The 20,210-nt window shown below is 37.6% G+C and overlaps 3 protein-coding genes across 4 annotated transcripts; 1 reads left to right on the top strand and 2 right to left on the bottom strand.

Annotated features, from left to right (window-relative positions):
* Nucleotides 556-5,497, bottom strand: LOC109727534 (protein DEK-like). Its single transcript, XM_020257705.1, has 12 exons — nt 5,318-5,497; nt 5,042-5,260; nt 4,915-4,948; nt 4,287-4,366; nt 4,144-4,203; nt 3,820-3,930; nt 3,662-3,742; nt 3,499-3,576; nt 2,529-3,102; nt 1,876-1,973; nt 1,749-1,779; nt 556-1,092 (listed from the first exon to the last, which is right to left on the bottom strand). Exons 1-12 carry the CDS (start codon nt 5,495-5,497, stop codon nt 887-889), a joined length of 1,752 nt encoding a protein of 583 aa, XP_020113294.1. The 3' UTR covers nt 556-886.
* LOC109719533 (uncharacterized WD repeat-containing protein C17D11.16-like) lies at nt 6,157-13,749 on the top strand. 2 transcript variants are annotated; one of them, XM_020246279.1, is made up of 17 exons: nt 6,157-6,278; nt 7,268-7,386; nt 7,485-7,672; nt 7,940-8,019; nt 8,117-8,215; nt 9,061-9,184; nt 9,620-9,678; nt 9,807-9,875; nt 10,357-10,418; nt 10,521-10,617; nt 11,305-11,379; nt 11,615-11,713; nt 12,130-12,273; nt 12,381-12,410; nt 12,498-12,560; nt 13,228-13,305; nt 13,392-13,749. In XM_020246279.1, exons 2-17 carry the CDS (start codon nt 7,268-7,270, stop codon nt 13,476-13,478), a joined length of 1,473 nt encoding a protein of 490 aa, XP_020101868.1. In that variant the 5' UTR covers nt 6,157-6,278; the 3' UTR covers nt 13,479-13,749. The 2 variants fall into 2 exon arrangements, with proteins under 2 accessions (XP_020101868.1, XP_020101876.1); XM_020246287.1 differs by lacking the exon at nt 6,157-6,278 and adding an exon at nt 6,338-6,729.
* LOC109716948 (glucose-6-phosphate 1-dehydrogenase, chloroplastic-like) lies at nt 14,395-19,945 on the bottom strand. Its single transcript, XM_020242575.1, has 10 exons — nt 19,591-19,945; nt 18,697-18,923; nt 18,495-18,589; nt 18,264-18,378; nt 17,703-17,908; nt 17,176-17,325; nt 16,960-17,080; nt 16,267-16,496; nt 15,773-15,973; nt 14,395-15,033 (listed from the first exon to the last, which is right to left on the bottom strand). Exons 1-10 carry the CDS (start codon nt 19,787-19,789, stop codon nt 14,775-14,777), a joined length of 1,803 nt encoding a protein of 600 aa, XP_020098164.1. The 5' UTR covers nt 19,790-19,945; the 3' UTR covers nt 14,395-14,774.

Below are 20,210 nucleotides of genomic sequence, written 5' to 3'. Positions count from 1 at the left end.
AAATAGCACTCTCTGAATGAAAGAAAACAGAAAAGGTGCAAATGTCTAGTTGGTCTCTGTACAATTTTGATATTATGGCTTGTCCCTGTTCCATCTTTATTTGAAAGTATCCCTTTTCCTCAAGAAAGACCCATTTCCCACCAGCAAAGACCACCTCAAGCAAAGACTTCCCAAGAAACTTCCATGTGACAACTATAAGTTTCTCCAAGATTCTCCTGAAGCAAAAACCTTCATACAAATTTCTAATCTATCCGAAAAGCTAAAGACCTACAAAATCATACTCACCAGGTTAACCGTACTGTAGACTTCTGACAGATTACAGTTTATCGGAGAACCAAATTATAGACAACTCACTCCTACAATGATCAATATTACAACACTCAAAAAATGCACACAAGTCATCTCTTTTTTCTTAAAGGCAATTCATAATGCAGGGAATAGAAAGGGCAAGCATTTTCGCAACCAGTTTTCTTACAAAAATTACAGCAACAGCTTTCTTCACACAGTGATTGATGCAAGGTACAAACGCAAAATTTGAAACATGGTTCCTTTTGGTAATTGAAGGATTATTTAATTTCTCATCGAAGGACATTCACCATGAAAGGTATTTGAATCACAGGATCATGAGGTTTTCTGAAACTACATTCAATGATCAGACCAACAAGCCAAAAATTATTTAACATTACATTCGAGACTAACCTGCCTACAGGAAAGATTAAGAAGAAAAATCTAATGAGGAGACTATTGTACAAGGAGCCACTAGGCTCGGATATCTGGTACATCAAAAGAGTTACTCAAATCCTCCCAGAAAAGAAAAAGTAAGCACAAGAGAGAATGGCTGACTCCATATACATGCCAGAAAAGGGCGAGGAAAAAATTGGTTAAGTTACTTATCATCATCTGCATCTGAATCTTCCTTGTGATCTTCTTCCCCCCCATCATCATCATTTGCTTCACCACCAGCATCATCACCACCATCATTGTCGTCATCCTCGCTTTCTTCCTCATCATCCGTCATGCTATTTATTACATCTTCTATTATTCGCTTCACCTCTGCCTTCCTATCCATCATGTCCACATTAAAATGAATCCCTGCATATAAAACCAAAGCAACTGTTTAAAACGTGCTCAAATACTTCAAGTCTCCTCTTCACCGAGCAGTAATACAGCTATCATTCTCGAATAAGTATCAGAAGCTTCCACCCCACCGAGACGATCCCGCGGCTCCCCGGCCCTGCCCACCCGTCCCCGCGCCCCCCCCCCCCTAATCATTGGTCCATTAAGTTTAGTTTGGTGGCAGGAAGCATACTGATCTTGATTTGCAACTTAACCCTTATGAGTTTGATTCAGTACCAAAAAAGAAAAAAAAAGGAAAAAACCACATTATCAAGTAGATATTATTCCCCATCATGTGCATTTGGGGAAAAGGAAAAAAAAAAAAAAACAAGTTCTCTTTCCAATTAAAAGTATCAGCATGGAAACAGCAACAAAACTGCCAATAAAGTAAATAATTGATATGCCATTTACATCAAATCAAGCTCCTTGGGCCCATTGCAGTTGTAGAAATATATTGGTTAGTTGCTTTGCATCAAATTAAACTTAGGGGACCACCTTCCAATTGGGAAAAAGCATCGTAGGTTTTGCCAGAAATATTTAGTAAACCCCCCATATGAATGATCAACAGGTAAAATTTCACTGACACAGAATACACTGAACAGTTGGTATAAAAAAAGAACAGAATTAAGTACCTAATTGACGGAGAATGTCAGCCAAAGTTGCCTGCGAATCAGCCAATTTGTGGTTAGTACTGGGGCGAGGAAAAAAAGAAAAAAGAAAAAAAGAGAAACATCACTCAATAAGTCAGCAAGTATTCACCGTATTGAAGTCCACTTGTTTCAAAATTTTGCTGATCACAGCATGCAATTCTTCCGTGCTGGGTCCACTGTTGGCATCTCGACTTGCCTTGCCTTTTCCTAGTATCATGAGGGTGGGAACAAACTTAATAACAAAAGTAGGATATTATGGCCTTGTAGGTTGAAGCATATGTCTGGTTATATATGCAGCCAACAGCACAAACAAGGATCTATTATTCAGCTCAGAAGTTGGCCATTATTCAGATATTCAAGTACTATACATGAAAAAGGGCTATGATGAAAAGGTGTGGAAGGTGAGTGGCATGTTGTCAGAGGTATTAATCTGGCTTTTGTCACTTTATATCTCAATCTGACTGATAAGATGAATTCAAGAAAATCTGATGTCTGAAAAATGTTCCGCTATATATTGATGTGGAAACTTGAGATGAAATGATGCACAAGGTTCATCATTCATCCTAACAAGAAAAAAGTGCTCGCATCTTCTATTTAAACATTAGCAACAAACTAAAAGAATTAAACAAAATCAGATTTACATAGCTACATCAGATCGACCAGGATTTCACACATTAAAATATACAGTCAAGCACACATGAACAACTTTTAGCAAACATCAAAAGAAGGAAGCACACAAGAAAAGAGTCCAAATGTTCACACCTTGTTTTTTGGTGGAAACCTTTGAATCCACCTTAGCAACCTGCTTCTTGATAGACTTAGTGTTCTTATTAGCAGTAGTCTTACTTTGACCCTTCCTTTGATCCTCCTTTCTCGATTTGGAGACTGTAGATTGACTGGATTTATGGTCATCCAAAGCAACTTTTTTCCCTGAAGAAGAATCTGGAACCCCTTTATTTGTTTTGTCTAAACCCTTCTTGACCACATTTCTCCGCTTTGTTGAGGCCTTTGAGGTTTTTTTGCTTTCTAGTTGTGCATCCGGTTCATCTTCTACTTCCACCTTCTTTGGAACAACTTTAGAGCTTCTACTTGAATTTGCAGAAGCGGCTTTTTTACCAGTAGAAGTCTTCTCCTTTTTACTAGCTCTTTTATTGCTTGCTGTGGGCTCTTCAGGTTCACTTTCCTCATTCTCCTGCTCACTCTTAGCGTGCTCACTCTCTTCATCTGACTCTTCGTTATCTTCTGCTTCAATAGATGCATCCTTTGCTGAGTCAGCAGAACCACCTTCATCTTCGTTTTCGTTCTCAGCTTCAACTGATCTTTTATAACCCTTTCTCTGTTGCAGAAAAAAGTGCTTCAAATATCAATACGTGAAGAAGAAAAAGAGCTACCATATTATCAAGGATGATAATTTGGTAACAAAGCTTATCATTACAAGACAATCAAAGTCCTATAATTTCTTCATAGATCATTTTCAGTATAGCCTTCTCACTTGTTTAAAGAAGGCTTGAATTCATGCTTAGGTGTCTATCATTCTCAGTGTGCTTGATCAGGTGAAGGTGAAGCAAAAATCCTAAGACGCTTTCATCACCTTGTCCTAATAATATGATCTTGCGTTGAACTAAAATTAAGTATTTTTCTTTAATCTAGTCAAGGTGGTAAACTAGGTATACAAGTGTCAACATAAGTAAAAATAAACAATAAGCTAAATAATGGCTGATTAGAAAGAAACCTTTGATTCTTTATCTGGAGATGCTTCTCCTAGTGTTGCTGGAGTGATTCCTTTTGCCCTCCTGCGTTTCTTACCTTTCTGCAAGAAAATGGTAAACACATGAAGTACTCCAAAACTCAAACGGGGATACTAAAAGGCACTTTGAATTGGCAAAGCATAACACCTCAGGTGTTTCAGAAAGTATAACATCTCGAGTAACATGAGGGGATTCCAAGAATTCCACCAATTTTGCAGAGATTTCCTCCTGAAAGGACAATGTAACATGAGCACAAAGTCTTTGGCACGTAAAAAGAGAGGATCACTTTGTTAAACTGGTCAAACCTTCTTCGTAGTGGCTTTGTTAACATGTATATCAAGTAGCTCGCAGAAATCGAGTAACCGCTCTTTGTTGCATTTATCAAGCTTTTCTTTGAGTCTAGCCTTCTGCTTTTCCTGAATATATGAAAATTTTCTTAAGCATATATGCATGATCAATATAAGATAAGAAGCTAAAATAAGTAGCTTAAAGACAAGTTGCCAAGTAATTCAACAGTCTTCATAATTAACAGGGTTCAATCAATATGCATGAACAAATCTCAATACCAATTATTCCACAGAACACATCTTTTTTATGTGAAAAAAAAAGCTAGTAGAGAGTCACATTACCTCACTCTCACCCCACACAAAACCAGAGAACTGGGAAATGTTTCTTTTCAAATAATGGGCCTGCAAACAAAACCTTGACCATGAATTTAGAATATTTTAGCACGAGAGCAGTAGCTGATAGAAAAGCTTAAAGGAAGTCTTACATTTGACTTCCTTCCGAAAAGGATTGTATGAAGAACTTGGAGATTCTCGTCTATCCTTCTTTTTGACAACTTGAAGGAAACTGATAGAGCTAGCAACATTAGTAACGCAAACACAAATAGCTAATTGTTAAGGAAGTGCACGGCTTTAAAAAAGAAATTCACGCCAAAATCCTCTCAGCATTATCAAAAGACAAGCAGACCATAAAACTCGACAAAGCGTTTCCACGTAAATAGGAATCATTCACATCCTATCCAGCTACCCAGATAAAACTTGCACTAAAGTTAGTACTTCAATTAAAAGTAACAACAACTAACTATATCCACAAAAATAGAGAAGAACATACTATTATATGAGACTAACTGCCTATTTGGCCTGGTTTTAGAACAGCTTCAGTACCAACAATTTTAGCAGAGGCAAAGAAAAAGGCTAAATCTATTGATGCAGTAAGAAGCTATATGAGCATTGGCTGTCACAAGAAGCTGAAATTAGCTTCTAAGTCCTGTCAGATGCTTCCAATTTTGCCAATTTTCAATGTTGGACCATCTTAACAATAAGACAACACAAAAGGGAAACTTAAACATGTAAGGAAAGGTAAAGACCAAATGGATCAAGAGCAATTCGTAGTACCATTTGGGATGTCCTTCAACTTGGTTCCAGAACCCTGAAAAGCCCATCATATTAAAAACTAAGCCAAAAGCAACCAGCTTTAGTTAAAGCACAAGTTTTTTAGTCTTTAGAAAACCGTAATTATCACCTGCAAGATCGAAGGGACCTTCTTTGAGGAAGCACTCCGAGAAGCCGATGCCGTGTACCTCTCCACGGCCTTCCTCTCCCTCGATGGCCTCTCCACGGCCGGCGTCGCCCTCTCCCTCACCACCGAACCCCTCCTCCTCTTCTTCTGCTTCTTCTCCTCCTCCGCATCCCCATCCCCATTCTTCTTCTCCCCCACGCCCCTCTTCCTCCCCCTCTTCCCCTTCTCCCCCTCAACCTTCCCCTCCTCCTCCTGCTCCTTCACCTCTCCTCCCTCCACCTCCTCCTCCTCCGCTTCCTCTTCTCCGTCCTCTCCGCCTTCCTCCTCCTCCTCCGCCGCCGCCGCCGCCGCCGGAGTCGCCGGTTCCTCCTCATCCTCCTCCATGGGCTCCTCCTCGTCATCTACAGGGCCCGATCCATCGTCCTGGCTCTTCTTCTCGTCGAGGGTTTCGGAGGCCATGGAGATCGAGCTGATACGAATCAAGTAAAACCCTAGGGTTTGAGAAGAGAGAGAGAGAGACGACCGAACGAGCGCGAAAAAGAGAGAGAAGGGTTTTGCGATTGTCGACACGATTATGAAGGGCTTAATTGTAAATTTGGAAAGGTAATAAGTGCGGCGCGTGCAATTGCTTCGCGGACCCGAAAGCATCCCCCAAAAATGAAACACCCACTGTTTTCAGCGTTTCATGGGAGGCTTTCGTGTACCCGTATCATCAACTATACTTGGAATCAGAGAAAAACTATACAATGAACCTACGTCACCAAATCATCTGTGGACCGCAGCATGTCATCAACCCACCACAACGAAAAATTCTAGAATGCAACGGTATAATGGTGACATGGCGTGACAAATCAATCAAATGTATCTTTTTAGAGATATATGTTTCATCATAATTATAAAAAAATATTTTTATTGTACTTTTGTTTGAAAAGAATGAATATGATTAGCCTATTATTGATGATGTAGTGCAAGCGTGACAGTGTAGAATTTCTCCACCACAAACCCCGTTCTAGTCCACAGATGACGAGGTGAACCAGGTTCACGTAGAAAATTACTGAAACTGGTTTTTTTTAACGTGGTGAACTAAGTTCACCGAATAATTTCCCCAACCCGGTCGGGTTCGTCCTATATATACTACAGAAGCTCGGTTCAATACCGAGCCCTACTCCGAACGTCGCCGCTCCTGCGCTGCGCAAAACCCCTCTCCCTCCTCCGCCTCTCCGATCATCTCATCTCCAAAGTCTCTCTCTCTCTCTCTCTCTCTCTCTCTCTCTCTCTCTCTCAGTTGGTTTGAATAGGAATCAGTGTTTCTTTTTCTTTTTGTTTTTGGAACTGTTTTTTTGGAGGATTTGATGAGTTTATGGGCTTTTTGTCGTGCCCTCGGTTTCAGAATATGATGGGCGTATGTCAAAATCGAAACTTATTAGGATATTTGATTCTGTAAGCTGGTGGTTTGAATGTGGTAATCATGTATAATGTTATGTTGCTGTATCAATTTTTATTTTTCTCGCAAAGAACACTACGCCTACACTTCAATTTTGTCTTTGGGTTTAGAATTTTGAAGATAAATTTGCAAATTTTGAATCATATGATGTAATACTCCCATGTTGACATTCTATCTCTTTCGATCAAGACAATCACTATCGTCTTCGACATTTCGAGCGCCATAAGCACCACCATTGCCACCATAAGTACGAAATCCTGCGCTTTGGTTCTGCTAGAACAAACTATATTGATTCTGATTCTAGTTGCAAGTTAGATGTGCTCAAAGATTTGACTTTTCTGCTTCTGATTTTGTATTCCAGTTGCAAACTGAACAGATCCTATTCTCATTTCCCTGTTCGGCTCGACGAGCTTGTGGAAGTTTGGCCTAAATTGGCACTTATTTTTTTAGCTTATGGTAGCAAGTTTAACTTGTGATGAAAGAAAATTGAGGGGAAATATTTATTCTCTCTTTTGATGATCTGTTAGTCAAAATGTGATCATCTTGTTCAACTTTTGCTAATCTGCTAGTCTGTGAGAATAGTTTGTTTATGAAATTTGAATTGAACATGCTTTATTGCATATCTATCTCTTATTTGGGATTTAGACCATTTTGGTGTCAAAGATATATACATTGGGAAATCGAAAGGCTTTATTAGCAGCTCTTTTCCATACAGGATCCTTTTGTATAAAAATGTTGTTTTTTCTGATGTTTTTATTCTCCTTCCTTTTGTTTTGGTGACGAAGATGATTTCCGCCATATCATGGATCCCCAAGGGCGCTTCAAAGATTGTCCCACTTGTTGCAGAGCAACCCTCTAAAGAGGAAATAGAAGAAGTTTTGAAGAGTGGAGTTTTAGAAAGAAGGTGTTGTCGCAGGGCCTTCCTGTTAGAAGTGATCCTTTGCTTCGCTTAAAAAACAGCTGTTACTGACGATTTTGTCCTCTTTGGAATGAAATTTGCAGTGGAGAGAGCGAGGAAGATGAAGAGATGGATGTAGATAATCTGAAAGAAGTGGATGAGGTTGCCCATGCTTTGGCTGCAGCAAAGGCTCTTGGCAAGGACCAAGTTACTAAGAGCTCTGCTGATCTTCAAGATATCTCTGATATCCTTCGGGAACTTAACATGGATCATTATGATGATGAGGATGAAGGTGCCTTTTCCTCACCAACATTCTTGTTTAAACAATATATAGAAAAACCCCTGGACGTACTAGAAAATCCTATAGATAATCCCTTGATTTATCAGAAAATCCTACCAACTTATGGAATAGGGCAAGGTGCTAACCTTTGCAATCTAGGGGTTATCTGCAGGCTTTGATAATCTATGGGGATGGGTTATGGGCATTTTTGGTTGTTGTGTTTTAATTAAGAAAGAAAAAATGAGCTGTTGGTTTTTCTAAGTATTCTTTTTTCCTTAGACATCGAGCTTTTTAGTACTGGACTTGGAGATCTTTATTATCCAAGTAATGATATGGATCCTTATCTGCAAAATGAGGATGTGAGTTTTTTCTTCTTTTTTCCTCTACACAGATATTTTATTTTCTTTTATTTTTTGTAAATTGTTGAAAGTAAACTGTTCAGATTGTTTCAAGCAGGATGATGAGGATGAAGAAGAGATCGAAGACATGACCATAAAGCCTACTGATGCAGTTATAGTTTGTGCACGTAATGAGGATGAAGTCAACCATCTTGAGGCATGTATCTGTGACCTTGTTAGCACTTCATTTGCTGTCCTTTATATGTTAATGACTTGTCGACTGTCATTAGCCACTTTGAATAAAGTTTTATATTTTCTCTGCCATGTGCTATCAATTAGGGGCATAGTAACAAAAGACTAACTATATTTTGCCAATGTTTGGTACTCTATTTAGGCTGAATACATTTTTGCTAGTGTCTGCACCTATGTAGTTGATATGCAGGCCACTTCGAAGCGTGAAACCTTTCTATTCTCAAGTTATAGTGATGAAATTCATTTGAGTGAACTGTACTCGCGTTTGTGTTTTTCCAATATAAAGCTAGCTTTTTACATATTTACTGTTGATAATTCATAGATGTTCAATACATTCCCCTCAAACTTTGATGGAATTATGTGAAATTGAATTTTGTTGGTTCAATAATTCTAATTTGGGTTTTTGATCTAAACAATGTTGCTGCAGTTTCAATCTTTGTATTTTTTATGGATTATATTTGGTGTACATATGTTTAATAAGCTTGCATGCAGAGACATACATGGCTTGATTTTGATTCAACCTTTGAGTGTGACCACCTGCTTCGGACAAACCTTATCAAAACATAGTTGAAGTATTCATGTAGCTCAACTGCTATTACAAGTTGAGCGGAGTTTTTAAGTTGATGGATATGCATTGAATTAAGATCTTGAATAGTGCCTCATGGGTTGAGGAATTTGGTATATTTGCATATCCAATGACAAATCCTTCAAATTCCTGGAATGATTGCTTATTGCTTTAACCACTGTTATTTGGACTCTAGTTAAAGACGTGTTCAGTGCTGAACGATGTTGTATATGTCTATGTGATAGGTTTGGATCTATGAGGAAACAGAGGATGGGAATTCAAACATGTATGTTCATCATGATGTCATCCTTTCAGCTTTTCCCCTCTGCATAGCTTGGCTGGACTGTAACCTTAAAGGTGGTGATAAAGGTAGACCATCTGTCCATCTCTTTCTCCTATAATTGGATATTAATAATGTAAAAATGTACAGAGACTCCCTTGACAGTAGGGATTTTAAAATAGACTGTTATACTTTATTATTATTATTTATTATTATTTTTGACACCCTATCAACTTTTGTCTCTTTCTGTTGAGAGTACCACAAAAGTGGTTGTTCTGTTAGTTACCAGCAATTAATTGTTAATAAAAATATTTAGTAAAAACATGTAACTTTGTTAGCTAAAAAGCAGGCGCAGCCCTTAAATTTAATAAATCACAATAATGGATCCCCAGTTGACCTGATGGAAATAATTAAATCAGAACTAAGGAAATTTGAGCGCCTACCTATGTTGCTGTTCAATCAATATGCCTGTGCATGATTCTTTTTTTTGTGCGTGTGCGTGTGTATGTGTGTGGATTTGACAGGGAACTTCATAGCTGTGGGCTCCATGGAACCTGCTATTGAAATATGGGACCTAGATCTGGTATGCAATTCACAATATGAATTTATTTGCTTCATGATATGTTGTTTTCCTGTGTCTTTCTGCTCCATGCTATCATCATATTTCATGTGGTTATAACCTTCTCTAATGTTCTTCTTTGCCATTGTCAGACTGAGGAGGTCCTGCCATTCATGGTTTTAGGGGGTGTTTCAAAGAAAAAGAAGGAAAACGGGAAGAAGGTATACATTTCTTGCCATATGTTTGCTGATGCAAGTCGTATGCACGAAGCACTTTTGTTGCCTATGCTGAATAAAATGTTCTCTGATTCAACCTATGCGCCCTAGTATACAGCCAAGAAAAGATCCCATGATCCTGAACTGATCTTACCTGGGATCGCAAATCCCAAGTCCCACTCGACCATCAACATTTTAGTTTCTGCTGTACTATTCTTTGTATTTAACATCCTTAATTAAATATTCTAAGTTAAAGATTCTGAGTATGTTTTCAAATCCTTTTTCCAGTATCTATAATTTTTTTTTAGTTATATATATATATTTGTTATATTTTTCTAAGTTAACATTCTTAATATTCTTACCCGCTTATCATTTGACTGCTTGCAATGTGCTAGTGCCCTATGATTATCTCTTTTGCTTTTTTAACAAAAGTTGTAAAGTACTTGTGTCATGCTGATTATTTTAATTGTATTTGCTGACCGTACAGAAGTACAAGAAAGATAGTCATAGAAACTCTGTACTTGGCCTTGCATGGAATAAGGAGGTTCGGTGAGTATGTAGTTGGTTTACTGTGATTCAACTTTTTATTTTTTTTTCCGAGTCAACTGAATTTTTCTTTTCTTATCTTGATTCTCATGTTCTGAAATTCAGGAATGTTCTAGCCAGTGCGAGTGCTGATAAATCCATCAAGATTTGGGACCTAGTCACTAAGAAATGCGTCATTACCCTAAAGCATCATAAGGACAAGGCAATTGCGCTCTCTCTCTCTCTCTCTCTCTCTCTCTCTCTCTCTCTCTCTCTCTCTCTTGTGTAGTGCACTAAATTGTTATACTTCTATCTCGATCTATTTCCTTGTAAATGGATTAATTTTACATTGTTTATATCTTTCTAAGAGTTATAAACAGTATGACTGTTTTATGTCTTGTTGATCATCACTATTTTGGTCAAGATGCTTCCGGCAGTATTTTGTTTTTCTCGTAATGAAAAAGTAATAACTTTTTCATTAGTATTTTGGATGATTGTGAAGTTTGGCATTCCTTTTATCCTCTGAATAAGGACATTATTTATTCACAATACGTTATTCTTTTTTCTAAAACATAGTCAATATGAACAAAGAGCAACACCTTGTTTAGGGACTATGAGCATCACCTTGGTTAGAATCTTCGATTTGACATGATTGGTTGTTATTTACTAATCTTTGTTCAGTAGGTTGGACAAGAGCATCACCTTGTTTAGGCACTATGAGGTTATGTTTCTCCTAGATTTTTTTTCCTTGTTTGATGTGACAAATACCATCTTGTTTAGGCTAAATTTGAGTTCGATCCACTAGTGAATCAACTATCTTGCTTAACATATTTTTTTAAAAAATGATTTAATGATTTGCCATTAAATTTTCTTTCTCTGAAAATACTAATAAATTTGATGCTTGCAACAGGTTCAGGCAGTGGCATGGAACCGGCATTCCCCTGAAATACTACTAAGTGGATCTTTTGATCAATCGGTTGCCATCGTAAGGAATTTTAGTTATGGTATTTGTGAAGTTCTCAAAGTTTTCATTTTATAATAATTTTGCAGATTCCATTCACTTTCAAAGTTTCTTTACTTCAGGAGTATAAATATAAAAGAGAATTGTATAGAATAAAAAGAAAAAGCTTTTTGCCAGTCTTGGTGATATATATATAAATGAGCTAAAGCATCAATTTCTGTTTGTACTTAATGTTTTGCATGCATTGCACACTATGCAGATGGATATGAGATCTGGTGAACGTGCCCATGATAAATGGTCTGTCATGGCTGATGTTGAGAGCTTGGCATGGGATCCGCATAATGAACATTCATTTGTGGTAAGTCTAATGTAACCATGCCACATTTATTGAGGTTGCAAAGATCTTTTTCTCCCCCTTCATCCCTGGCCAAGGGAATGTGAGGATCCTAAGTAGTCCACTTTATATAATGAGGTAGAAATTTTGTATAACTACAGGACTTTGGTTCTGTTTGGCAGAGGGCTTGAGCAGATTAAGCTTGCCCTGCCCGACCCAGCAAGCCCAGTTGAGTCAGACTTGGCCCAGTTCATTGGTTCAACCAGGCCTCAAATTTCAGCACATGAGATAATCCCTGTTGGGTCCGGTTTTTCATTTCTTTGAGTGGCCAGACCAAAGTATTCTTATTATTATTGTCATACTCTGGTTTTAAGTTACTTTAATATTCTTGTGTCCTCCTCCCTCTCCTTTTGTAATTTATAGTTTTCAATATCTTCCAGGTCAGTCTTGAAAATGGTATTGTTCAAGGCTTCGATAGCCGAGTAGCATCATCAAATTCAAGCTCTGGTGCTAAACCAACTTTCACTCTTCATGCACATGAAAAAGCTGTTTCTTCTGTCTCCTTCAGCCCATCTGCCCCGAATGTACGTTCTTATGTTTAATTTTCTCTTTTATTTTGGAATCATAGTCTCGTGGTGTTTTTGAACTTTTTCATTTTCATTTTATGTGCTTGTATCTTTCTCCCGTGCAGCTTCTTGCAACCGGTTCAATGGATAAAATGGTAATACATGCACTGTCATTTATATTTATGTTCAATACTCGTATATTTAACACTCAACTACTTACTAATCTACTTGTGACAACATAGGTAAAAATTTGGGACTTATCAAACAACCAACCATCATGTGTTGCATCTCGGAATCCAAAAGCTGTAAGTCTAAAAGAAAAAAAAAAACTTTTGACTTTATTGCCTTTATAACAATTCATTGGTATCATCTAATGACTTGATTTTATTTAGTGGCGTTACCCTAACTGAGAAAAAGTACTTGGATCTTGTTTAGTGTTTCAAGCTTTATTTTAAGGTCACCCATTCTCTGTGTTGACGTCCACTAAATCTGAGTTTTTCTTGTATAATTGCTGCAATTTGTGGACAAGATTACGATGCTTCCTTCTTCTAATTTCCTGTGCTCCTTGTCAATATTCTTATCCACCTGTGCTCATTGAAATCAGCAGAGCATGTGATGCTTAGTGAACTCCCTGTGGTGTGATAATTAGGGCCAATTGAGGTGCTAGAATAACTTTTCCAGGATATCTCCTCTTGCTTACTCGAGTATTGTTTTTAGATAGTTGCTGAGAGGCATGAGAAAAAATGCTGGAAAGTTATTGAGAAGTAATTACTCCCAATTTTCGAGAATATCATAAATCACCTGACAAGTGGAATGCAACTGTCTTTAAATGTCATGATTATAAATAAGACATTTCAATAGGCTAAAGCCATTCTCCTATACTAAACTAACTACTTAAATCAGCAATTTTCGTTTTAATCGAAAAAAAGCTCCTCATTATAATGCTTTCTTCTATATACCTCTTGTTATCAGGGAGCTATTTTCTCTGTATCCTTCTCAGAGGACAGTCCGTTCTCATTAGCCATTGGAGGATCCAAGGGCCGATTGCAGGTAAGCGTAAAATTCCATCTTTACCCTGTTTTACCTTATGGCTGTGCTCTTCATACTCATTCATATTGTGCGCTTTCTTTTTCTAGGTGTGGGATACCTTATCCGAACCAGGGGTAGCGCGAAGCTACAGCAAGTTTAGCAACCGGAGAGCTGATCCAAGTTCTTCTGCTTGATCTGTTAAGAGTCATATATTTCAGCATTGTATTTATTACTAAGAAAATGTCAAATAGGATGCAGGGTAGTGCTTCATAGGATTAATCCGAATTTTTCGTTGGCAAATAATAGGTTCAGACGTCTGGCTTTCATTTTGAGCTCCTTACATTTCGAGTTTTGCATACACTGCGGAGTCTTCAAATTTTGACTGACGCTGTTGAGTTATGATCTGTAATGACCTTGAATTTTGTTTTCTAGGTTGGATGGTTAATGGCTTTTTTTTTTTTCGCTCTTTTTGTCTTAAGCTTAAGGTATGTGTCTACTGTGCAAAAGCGCTTTCTCTTTTTTATTTAGGTGCTGATTCTGAGTGAATCATGGCCTGCTCCAAAGGGGTCTGCTACCATGGGATTAAGGGGGCACCATTTCTCGACTGCGCATTTTGGGAAGCAAAGCTGAATGTGCCCTAAGTTTAACTTACACAGAAGGTTTATGCTCTGTGAGTCTGTGACTAGCACAAGAAACCAGTTAGAAATTAGTCAAAGCTACGAAGTACTTTTCTTAGATGTGTTCTTGCATCCATCTTAGTAATGCAGATATGAAAACATATGTACTAGTTTAACACTTCCACCCAATTATGGCATTTAGTAACCATATACTTCAAAGCAAAATTGAAGCAAAATTGCGACACTCAAAGATAAAAAAGAGCATTTCCCACAATAATTTCATAGCCTTTCAGGGTTTACTTTACCAAAAGAATAAAATCAAGCTGTGAAGCTAACTAAAGCAATCCATTATCCTCCAAATTTGCAAAGACTATGAATTAAACAATCGCAAATTTGTAAGTTCCTCACAAAGTCTTTGAATTGCAGAAGCGGCGCGGCACACAGCAAGGATTAGGAAAGATCTGCTCAGCAGGGTATGTGCCAGGGCATTGAATAAGGAAAGTCGTCTGCACAAGATGAACCATCAAATAACTTTTCCACCAGAATTACAGTGCATCTGCTCTGCGGTTTATCTCGGAATAAGTCGGCTTAATCTAATCCATGTAAAGAATCCACAATACTAAATGATTAGCTAAAATAACAGTGCTTGTTCTACTTAATGCCTCAATGGATCTCGATGGGCAATTGATATGAAAGAACAAAATTATACATATATAGAAACACTCGCATCATAAAACCTAAATCAGTCCTTCATTGTAGAAGGGAATTCCAACTTTATTTCCACACTATTTCATCCATCTAATCTAATTCATTTACTGCGCAAATATCACTCTGCTAAAGGGGGGGAAGGAGAAAAATCGTGAAATCTATAAATCAAGCCTTGTAGGGCTCGGAGCTAAGATCGCCCCATCGAACATTGTACTTGGCTGCGAGATAGTGGGCCCCGACTGGTCCGCGGCTCCCGTAAGGATACAATTCTGGAACGATCTTCTTCTCCTCTAGCTCTTTGAGGAGAGGAGTGAACAGCGCCCATGCAGCATCTAACTCATCAGATCGAATGAAGAGCCTTCTTTCCCCTTCAATTGCGTCGAGCAAGAGCCTCTCGTACGCATCAGGAATCTCTTTCGAGTATCTAAATATAAAAAGAAATAATAAACCCGTAAGATAAGATTTAAGTTGGTTCGTCATGAACAATGGTAATTATGAATAGAACACTAATAAATGTTAAAATAGCTAAAAGTTATGCGTTATCAGTTTTGTCAGATGAACCAATGTTAGTTTTGCTAAAAATTTGGCAAAGTATGCAGATGCGTCACTTTGATGCCGCGAAATGTATGAAGTTAAAAGGTAGACAAACTGCAAATTGAGTTGAAAATTGTTCAGTTTTTCATAGATATATGAATTTGAACATCATATTTGAAAAAATAAATGCTGAATCATCATGCCTTATAGTCACCTACTTAACAAATTTTTATAGCTAAAGCAAAGATGATATTTTCAACAGAATTTGGAAGTGTGCAAATTATTCAATACAAAAATTCTCTAGTTTTTCAAAGATAGACAAATATACCATCTTATTTCTTCTGTTGCTCAATGCGATTTATGATTGTTCTGAAGAGGGCTTTTAAACAAGCTACTGGAAATAACAGTTAGGTTTGAAGAATTTTCATTTTGCAAAAGGTTATATGTAAAAAGTGAGTATTTTCTAGTTTTTCAAAGACAGAAAAATATACCATCTTATTTCTTCTGTTGCTCAATGTGATTTATGATTGTTCTGAAGAGGACTTTTAAACAAACTACTGGAAATAACAGTTAGGTTTGAAGAAATTTCATTTTGCAAAAGGTTACATGGAAAAAGTGAGTATTCATACCTTGCAGCATAGTGAAGGTTCAGGTTGCTTCTATCCAATCTCATCCCCAGACCAGGGATCTTGTTGTTGATCTTCAAATAAATAGCCTCATCAGGTTGGACCCGAATGACGAGCTCATTTGTGGCTCGATCGAGATCGGTCCCGAAACTCCTCTTGTACAAATTACCAGGAACATGCCTGAACTGCACTCTGATCTCTGCCCTGTGTTCACACAAAGTTTCATAGTCAATCAAACCACTAACAGAAAAAACCACTTAAGATCTAATTTTGGGTACATTTTAACATGCATGCATTATAGTGCAGGTTAGATCTGTATTTTTTTCACTTTTCACCAAAAAGTACATGGATATTTCAGCCCCATTCGATGAGAGAACTTATCCAAGAGAGTAAGATCACAACAACATGCAAAGATTAGGGACCCAGTAGTGACAATTGAAAAGTTGAGGACCAAATTGCAACAATTTAAGAAACAGCAGATAATTGAGAACTGTTACCGTTTTGTATGCAACGCTTTTCCGGCCTTCATAAGAAAAGGCACTCCATCCCATCGAGCATTATTTATAAAAAGGGCAGCGGCTGCAAATGTTGGAGTCAAGCTATCTTTTGGTACGGTCTTGTCGTCTGTATATCCAGGATACATAATCCCACCCTTTGTGTGGCTTTTGTACTGCCCAACCACCACATTTTCCAGTTGCAAGGGCTTCATTGAGCGCAATACTTTCACCTAAATTACATGGAAATTAATTGTGTCACAGGATGTTTAACTGTGTATTCAGCCTAATTTTTACAGTAACCTTCCTAAAGAACAATAATCGGAAAAATGTACAGGGAGAACTCCAACTACAGGTTTTTTTCATATAGGTTCCTTAACTACACATTACCTTTCTTATTTGAGAATTTCCTTAAAAGTAAACATTAATCTTCATAAGCAAAAAATAGTCACGTGATCACATGTGTTGACATTGAGGTTGGTTCCTCACTGCAAATCCACTTGGATCGATGAAAGTGCTCGAATAAAAAAAATAGAAAAAGAAAAGAAAAGGTTGAAGAGTGTTGATCTACATGCATAAATTTAATGAGACTGTCGAAATGATCTATAATTGGGAGAATCTTCATATGTTTCTACTTTCTACCAGTAGCAATTGACAAAGAATAGATCGGTTTAATATATAATGCATTCAAACAACCTTCTCATTCCGGATGTCCTCTGCATCCAAGCTAACAGGAGTTTCCATGGCAAATAATGCTAATATTTGAAGCAGATGATTTTGCATAATGTCTCTGATAATGCCATAATTATCGAAGTACCTAAAGATGGAAACAAGAACCAAATACAAATCTTTAAAATCGCATCATTGTAAACCCCGAAAGAAAGAAGCTAAGATTAAATAAAAAACTCTTACCCTCCTCTTCCTTCAGTGCCAAAATCTTCAGAGAATATCAATTGTACGTTCCTTATATATTGCCTTGACCAAAGAGGCTCAAAAACAAGATTGGAGAAGCGAAGAACCGATAAATTCTCGACCAACTCTTTCCCCAAATAGTGGTCAATTCTACAATGAAAAGAAAAACACCATTCAAATTATGAAATTAGTCCTCACTAGAGCAAAGATTAAGTGTCTATTCTCGCTTGGCTTCTGAAATAGCTTCTCAACTTTCGAAAGTGGAAGCTTTTGTAAACTAGGGTTTGGCTAATAAATAATCGGAAGCTTCTGCTGCTTTTGGTCCCAAAGATAGAAACTCCAATTCGTGGCTAATAAATAATCAGAAGCTTCTGCTGCTTTTGGTCCCAAAGATAGAAACTCCAATTCGTGGCTGCAATCAAGAAGCTGCAGAGGAGGCATAATTAATCTCCTCAAACAGTACTTCACCAAAAGCTCAGCCATGGCCAAACAGGCCATAATTAATCTCAGAGTATGAGCAGAATTACCTGAAGATTTGATCCTCCTCTAAATACTGTTTCAGGCTCCTCGTTAATGCAGCAGAAGATTCAGAGTCACGACCAAAAGGTTTTTCGACTATAACCCTAGTCCAGCCATTTGTAGACGAAGCTGACTTGCTTGCACATTTTACCACATCTATGAATATATTTGGAGGGATTGACAAATAGTAAAGGCGGTTTGAAAGCCTTGAGCCCTGCATAGTTCAGATTTTTCACATTGTTTGCACTCTGAGGGGAAAAAAAAAAGTTGGAAGCGACAGTAAAAATTAAAAGCATAAAAATTTATGAGGTCCGACGAACAACCTATGTTCATGGGCCACAAATATTTATCAATAACAGCATAAAAAAAAGTGGCAAACATAAGATGGCAGTAGAGAACCTTTTTCTAAGCATAAAAGCCAACAACACATGAGACCAAAACCAACAATCATAAAAACTAGAAAAATGAACAATAAGCACCATTTAACAGAAAAATGAACAATAACCAAACAGTGGTATCTGATTAAGCTCTTTCAGCATTATGTTATGATCAGGGATAAGTTCATTTACCTCATGTTCTTTTAGCTTCTTGTCTAGCTCTGCGAAGCATTCCTCTGAATCATATTGACCTGAATGATAGAAGCACCTTTTAAGGAACTGCTCCATTTTCTCGCTGCAGTTCTCCCTGTAAGTCAAAAATCCTTTAGTACTAATAGCAAATGTGAAACAAAAAGTTAACAAACACTTCGTCAATTATCAAACTATTCTAAACTAATTATAAATATCTCTTGCCGCAGCCACCTTTTATCTATTCTGCAAGTTAATGTTTTGCTGACCATGGTTCTCAATTCAGCATCTGTCATCTTACTCCGAGCATAGCCAAATATTGTGAAATGCTGAAAAAATAAAATCAAAACCCAACATTAACCAAATTGAAGCCCATGCACGTCAATTGTTAACAACGAAAAGAAAAGAAAACAGGCATAGAATTGAATGGGCAAACCTCCGGCAAGCAATCTTCATAGTAAAGAGCAAACAATGCGGGAAATATCTTCTTCTTTGCGAGGTCACCAGATGCGCCAACTACGGTGATACTAACTGTTGAATCCTTCTCATGATTGCGTAGACCAGCTAACTCTTGATATTCCTTCGAAGATACCGTTTCTATTGAACCATTTTCTACCTCCTTCGAAGGGGTTTCTTTCTTAGGTTCCATAGGCACCGTTGCCGCTTCAGTACCAAGAGCAATTTCATATTTTAGATAGATAATACTCTAAAAAAGAATCTTGCATTTTAATAGAATAGAAACATGCCAAACAAAAGATATACAGCATAAGTGAATCTCCAGGACGGTGTCGGAAAGTTCTTCAAACTAGATTCAAGCAAAATATAATCTTTAACAAACATTTCTCATCACATTGGGCATCAGAGATTTTTACACAAAAACCAAATTTTGACTTAGGAGTGTTCGACCTACGCGAGTCATCATTGACATTTCAAGCAATTCCTTTTCTCTTAACTCCTTGAACTTTACGGATATATATCTAGGAGCCCTATTTACTCTTCTTTTTTCTTCTTTTTTTTTGCATGAGCTTCTAAATAAGCAACAATGGTGACCACACCACAGATCAGTTGTAGGAAACTAAAACATCGCGCTTCACCTGATTAATTCACTGCAATAAAAAACATATTAAATCATGGTTAAAGTAATTAGCCACTAATCCACTCTAATCTTATAACTATAATTAGAACCCCTTACATCATCATCATAATAGCAACTTTATTACCATCAAACACATCAAATAACACAATCAAACACATCAAATAACACAAATCCTACTCAAAATCTATAGAGGAAAAAAAAAAAAAAAGGTGCAAAAAAAGGGCCCAAAATTACCATCTCGCATGGAAACTACATTCCAATGGCGGATTTTGGGGGAATTGGAGGAGACCCACTTCGAAAAATAGCGTTTTGGGAGGGGCCGAAGCGATAGATACGCAGGAGAAGGCGCAAATCGACGGTTCCCGGTGAAGGAGGTGGGCGCAGGGGCATGGTGGGAAGAGGAGGGGCATTTCGGGGAGGAGAGCGAAGCCATACTCTTCTCTCTCTTCCTCAGGCAGAGTCGATGGAGTCAATCACGCGAAGAGAGAGAGAGAGAGAGAAAGAGAGAGATAGGAGGAGGAGAGAGAAGGGTTTTTGAAGGGTCGAGAAGGAGACCATTGGAGGTATCGAAGAGCTCTCGAGATCGTCGAAGGGCTTTTTTGGGAAGGAGGTAAGTTAAAAAAAAAAAAGATACAAATGCATGTTTGTCCCTGCAAAGTAACGAATCACTGATTCGCCCCTTCCAATTTTAAATTTTGAAATTAAAAACTTTAAAACTTTATAATTTTGTCCTAACTGATTGCCTAACTTTAGTCGCCCGCTATATTTCATATTTGATTTTTTTTTTATTGATTAGATTGATTTAGATTAACCCCTGAACTTTGAATAGTGAATTTGTATAAAAATACAAATTC

The sequence above is a fragment of the Ananas comosus genome, linkage group 1, assembly GCF_001540865.1.
Source record: "Ananas comosus cultivar F153 linkage group 1, ASM154086v1, whole genome shotgun sequence".
NCBI classification, from domain to species: domain Eukaryota; kingdom Viridiplantae; phylum Streptophyta; class Magnoliopsida; order Poales; family Bromeliaceae; genus Ananas; species Ananas comosus.
This window is presented reverse-complemented; position numbering and strand designations above follow the sequence as displayed.